This window comes from Meleagris gallopavo, chromosome 8, assembly GCF_000146605.3.
Source record: "Meleagris gallopavo isolate NT-WF06-2002-E0010 breed Aviagen turkey brand Nicholas breeding stock chromosome 8, Turkey_5.1, whole genome shotgun sequence".
NCBI lineage: Eukaryota > Metazoa > Chordata > Aves > Galliformes > Phasianidae > Meleagris > Meleagris gallopavo.
Window position 1 is genome coordinate 22,073,825 of NC_015018.2, and position 5,623 is coordinate 22,079,447.

At 56.3% G+C, this 5,623-nt stretch overlaps 1 protein-coding gene across 2 annotated transcripts in view; it reads left to right on the plus strand.

Moving 5' to 3' along the window:
* Positions 1-5,623, plus strand: part of FGF8 (fibroblast growth factor 8) — a 7,337-nt gene extending 1,714 nt beyond the window's left edge. The window contains exons 3-5 of one of the 2 annotated variants that reach the window (XM_010714623.2): positions 1,022-1,202; positions 4,306-4,412; positions 5,204-5,623. In XM_010714623.2, the coding sequence (XP_010712925.1) occupies positions 1,022-1,202; positions 4,306-4,412; positions 5,204-5,491 (576 nt within the window). In that variant the 3' untranslated portion in view covers positions 5,492-5,623. The remainder of the gene's footprint in view (positions 1-1,021; positions 1,203-4,305; positions 4,413-5,203) is intronic. The other variant, XM_019618000.1, reaches the window with a different exon arrangement.

Genomic DNA, 5,623 nt, shown 5'->3' on the forward strand with positions numbered 1-5,623 from the left:
GGAAGCTCAAGAAAAAAAAAAAAAATAGGAGTTTCCAGCCCCAAAGCAAAGGAGTGTGCGGTTGTATAAAACATAGCTGTAATATTTTGGAGGACGAGACGGAGCGGCACGGCTAATGACCTCTCCTCCACATGGTACCCTCATCAGGGCCGGGAGAGTCCGTGCATTATCCACAGCCAGCTGCAGGAAAGGCGCGGAGGCAGAGGGGTGGCACTGCCGAGGGGAAATGTGGATGTATGGGCGGCTGCGGGAGAGAGGCGGCTCCGGCTTTTATTGGGGTCTGCTGGTGGTGGGGAATCTTCCCGTTTGACGTGGGGGTGGCGGGGGGGGTCCCGGCCTGCTGGTGTTGAAAGGAGCGACCTGCTAACATTTGCTCGGAATACGTCTTTATAAATGTCAGTGAGCAGTGAAATTTTCCGGACTTAAAAGAGGGGTTGGAGATGAGGGGGGAAAGGAGTCCTGTGCCGGGGATGGGGGGAGCGGGTCGGGCTTATCCTAGAATTGCTTATGGCTGGGGAGCAGCGGGTCTGGAGGGGTCGGGTCAGCTGCTGCTATGGGGCAAGGGGTTGGAGCTGGGATGGGGACAGCACCAGGATAGGGGTGATGGTGAGGGATGGCTTACACGTGGGTATGGAGCTCTTTGGGGTTTGTGCCATAGGTACCCAGTGAGGGAAGTGGTGTCCTGACGGCTCACAGCACTGCCTCATCTGCAGGTTTGGGGCATGAAGAGTGGGGTGTTAAGGGGCAAAAGGGGTCCTGGCAGCTGCGTACCCCGTCTTGGGTACCTCTGTGCCAGCTGGGACCCACCGAGTCCTGGCAGACCTCGGGGGTCACCGAGCCCCATCATGTCCCCATGATGCACACACCCGTTTGGGGAATCCTGTCCCAAAGGGCTCAGCTCCCCCCATCCCACTGACTCTGCTCCTCCTCTGCAGGCGCCGGCAATCCTTGCTCAGCCCGTTCGCCCCCCTGAGGAGTAGAGATTATAATGGTGTGTCGTATATTTTTTAATTTCCTAAAGGTAACTGTTCAGTCCCCACCTAATTTTACACAGCATGTGAGGGAGCAGAGCCTGGTGACAGATCAGCTCAGCCGGCGGCTCGTGCGCACCTACCAGCTGTACAGCCGGACCAGTGGGAAGCACGTGCAGATCTTGGACAACAAGAAAATCAATGCGATGGCTGAGGATGGGGACGTGCACGGTAAGGAAGGACGTGGCTGGCGGGGGGGGGGGCTGGGAGGTGTCTGCAGTGCTGTGTGCCGATTGATGATTTCCGTCCTGTTGGTTGACCAGAAATCATTAGGATCGCTTGGCGTGTGCGGGGGTTTGTGAAGGGAGAGCAGCAGGGTGAGCGCTCGGTGGGTTTGGGTGCTTGTGGGGTGGGCGCTGCTCGCTGCTGCTGTGCACCTGACTTGCAAGGCTTGGTTTGGCAGAGGCAGTGCTGACCGTCTCTGATTCTTCCTTTGGAGGAACAGAGGGTAAAGTTGGAAAAGATGTGAGGGGGTTGAAATTGTAGGTGAAGTGCTGCTCTGGAGTCCTGCCTTAAGTTAGAGCCATCCAAAGTGGTGTTTCCCCCACATACCCCCTGCGCTTCCCCTTCCTAGAAGTGTGGGCTCAGCGAGGTGTTGGCTGCAGCAAGGAGGACACAAAGCTGGGGGGGCTCTGCAACTGTGCGCAGCCCTCCTGCTGCTGTGCCACTCTTGGCACCCCGTGTCCCCCCAGCCTGTGGTTCCTTGGGGAGGAGAGCAGTGCCACGCTGCTGCCACCCAAAGCCAGGACACCTCGGCCACGCGTGCTGGTGTCACATGGGGACAGTGGTGTCGGCCCCATCTGCGCTCAGTGGGGCACCGTGCCCCGTTCCCATGTGGACAGGAGGTGCCCGTGCTGGCGTGTGCCGTACGGAGCCATCCCAACTGTTGTTCTTTGACATTAGCCGCAATTTCCCTTTCTTGTTGAAGGAGATTAGTAGGAGCACTGTGCTTCCTTCCAGGGTTGGTTTGGTGTTTGGTTTTTATTCCCGTTTTTCTTTGGCTGCCGATGTCGCACCAAACTTGAGCTGTGTGTGGAATCCCGTACGCAGTGTTAGTCGGGAGCCGCTCCTGGATGGAAGGAGTGTCAGCCAGCTTCCCAAGCAAAAGGGCCAAGCAAACCCCGAAGCCTCCTCTGGCTTTAGCCCTGTAACGCCTCCGTTTTCAAGGCAGCTCCGCACCTCCAGGAGCGGCCAGGTTTAAATAAGGCCAAAAGGAGGGGACGCGCGGCGGCGGCTCGAAAAACTCTATTAAAACGTAATAAAAGAGGTGAAGCATCTGAGGAGCAGGGCAGGAAAACGAGGGCTGATCTAAAGCAGAAAGAGAACAAGCAGTTTTTCAGATGTAAAGTTTTAGGAGTTGCAAGTCTGTAAATGTTAAAATAGAGGTTCGGGATTGTTCTATATGAATCTCCAGGGAGGCCCCCATGTCTGGAAGAGCTATTAAATCGCTTCTTACTTTCACCTTTTTTAACATTTCCTGAATACTTTCTCCTCTTCGCAGTCCAGTTGGGGGATCAAGTGTGTCTCGCTGCATTTTTTCAGCGTTTACGTAGCCGCTTTCCCTTCAAAGTTTGAGCACGAAACATAACTTTTCTGGGATAAATCTGTCACTTCAGCGAAAGAACAGAGTTAAAAATGTTAAGCTCCCCCCGTCCCTTAAATAGGGAGAAAAAAGGTCTCCCCGAAACCTTTGTCAGAAGAAAACAGCCCTCGTTAGAAAGGGCCCTTCCTTCTGCAGTGTTTTTTTTTCCCCGTCTGATTTTTGGGGCAGGCATGCAGAAGGCACTGATTTATTTTTGTGGGTGACCCCTTTTCCCATGCTGACGTTTTTACAGCCGACTTCACATGAAGCCCGGCGCTCTCGGTTATCTGTCTTAATTGTCAATATCTGATGGACTCCTTCTCGGGCCCGGCAGCACTGCCGGCTTCTCCCTTCCTCTCCTGTGGTGCTGTCGATCCGTTCACCCCCTACGGTTCCTTTGCTTGGGGCTGTCCCCATCCTGCAGGGTGATGGCTGTGACTCCAGGGCCGGAGGGGAGCGCCGCGCATCCGTGCCTGCCTTCCTCCTCCCTCCCTCTCTGCTCTTCCTATCTCTGGGAAGAGAGCAGGGAAAAATCAATTCTCTTCAAAGCTTTGACTGCCTCCCGGATCAATCCTCCCCCATACGGATGAATGGGGGTCCCTGGCTTGGCAGTCTGGGGATGCTGAGCCCCTACAAGGGGCTGGTGTAGGGTGAGGGTGGCCAAATTTCCTGTCTCTGAGCTGGGCTGAGGGTGTGGGATGGTGCATGGGGTGCTGGAGGTGAGGAGCTGTGGGGGGCAGTGGGAGAATTCCCCACACTTGGTGCAGGATCAAGATTATGTGGAGACAGGCGGTGATTTACTTGTGCTCCTGAAGTACTGCTCAAGCTGGGTTTAGCGAGCATACGGCCTGGGTATGCCATCCAGCAGCATCACTGCAAAGCCACTGCGGGGCTGGGGGGCTGCTGGTGAAAATGAGCTGCATCGTGGTCCTGAGGAACTGAGCATCCCATCTGCGGATTTGGGAGAACAGGGCACCCTGTGGGGCGGAGGCTGTACGCTCTGAGTGCCCTCTGAAGTTGGGGGGGGCAGCAGGTTTGTGGCAGGACATGGTGGTGAGATGGGACAGCCCTGGGTGGCTTTCTGTGGGGAAGACTTTGGCACTCGGCACAGCACGGCTCTGTTGCTGCAGTTGGATTTGGGGTTTGCCCCAGGAGGAGAGCTGCTGGGGGGCTGCAGGGCGGGGAGGAGGATGCTCTGTTCCCAGGGTGGCCGCAGGAGGGAAGGTGACAGGTCTATTTATAGGCGGCCCATCGACCTGTGATTTGCATAGCTCCTTAGGAAGTCAATCGATGCCTCCATTAAAAAACTGAGACCAAATCAATATGCCCTCTCGACTTGTGCAAAGGTGAAAGGCATTAAAAGGATGGCCGTACCCTTCACGCCTCCCCTGCCAGCTGCAAAGTCACTGCTCCTCCTGCAGCCCCAGCTCGGTGCGGTGTCCCCACGGGCTGAGGACAGCTGGCAGAGCACTGTGCAGGGCAGCTGGCTTGTCCCTCGAGTTCCCTTTTTCCTCCTGGGATGCCCTGTGGCACCTGAGCCACGTGGATCTGGGCAAGGCAGAGCTGCTCCAGGTGACAGAGTGAGGTGACCAAGGCCTGCCATGCAGGGATGCAGTGACAGGGAGAAGGCTGGCATTGCCAGGCTCTCCATCCCTGTGACCTCCCCGTTTCTCCTCCTGCTGCTCTCTTCAGCCAAGCTCATCGTCGAGACTGACACCTTTGGGAGCCGCGTGCGCATCAAAGGGGCGGCCACGGGGTTCTACATCTGCATGAACAAGAAGGGGAAGCTGATCGGCAAGGTAGGGCGGGGGCTGGCACCCATCCCTGGGTTGGGAGGTGGAGTGGGAAGCACAGGGCTCTGTAGACAAGGAACCCGCAGCCCAGCAGCAAGGGAAGGGGAGGGTGGGTGCGGTGTCCTTGTATCTCCCCGAACAAATAGGCGGATTGCCGGGCTATTCTCCCCGATTACATGGTACAAGGGCTGGGAATGTTAAGATGCTCCATAGGGCAGGCCCTGAGCACACCCGTTAGTCACGCTCCCTCTGAGCCTCCATGCTCCTACCCCGGGGTGGATGAGCAAAATTCTAGCAGGGCAATGAATTTTCAGGAGGGTTTTTCCATATCTTGGGGCTGGCTGACATTAACCTGCTTGGGAACCATGACAGATTGGGTCCTCTCCCTGGTCCCTGTGCTTTGTCTGATATGAAGGAGCTCAGCCTCCAGCTATTCTGTGATGCCTGCAACTGGTATCTGTGGGTGTTACAGAATGGTTGGGTTGGAAGGGACCCTGAAGACTGTAGAATCACAGTATGTTTGAGTCAGAAGGGACCTTAAACCCACACAGTTCCTCCCACTGCTGTGGGCTGGATGCCCCTCACCAGATCGGGACATCATCCAACCTGACCTTGAGCATCTCCAGGAATGGGGTACCGGCCAAAATCTGGGCAGCAACTTAACCCTAATCCCTCACATCATTCCATGTTCTCACGGACCACGTCTTGTCCCTTCCCGTGCTCACTCCCTGCCAGATCTCAAGCGGTGAGAAGCACTCCCATTGCTCAACCCCATCCCTCTATCTCCATCTGCACAGAGTAACGGCAAGGGCAAGGACTGCGTCTTCACCGAGATCGTGCTGGAGAACAACTACACGGCGCTGCAGAACGCCAAGTACGAGGGCTGGTACATGGCCTTCACCCGCAAGGGCCGCCCGCGCAAGGGCTCCAAGACCCGGCAGCACCAACGCGAGGTGCACTTCATGAAGCGGCTCCCCAAGGGCCACCAGACCACCGAGCCCCACCGGCGCTTCGAGTTCCTCAACTACCCCTTCAACCGCAGGAGCAAAAGGACTCGAAACTCCAGCGCCAGGGTGCGCCCGTGACGTGTGCCCCTCGGTGGACTGATGTAGAGACGTTGCGATAGGGTTATTAAAGGAAAAAAGATAAAAACAGGGGATGGGGGGAGGATAAAAGAACTACACTACTAGTTGTTGATAATTTGGGGGTGGTTCTGT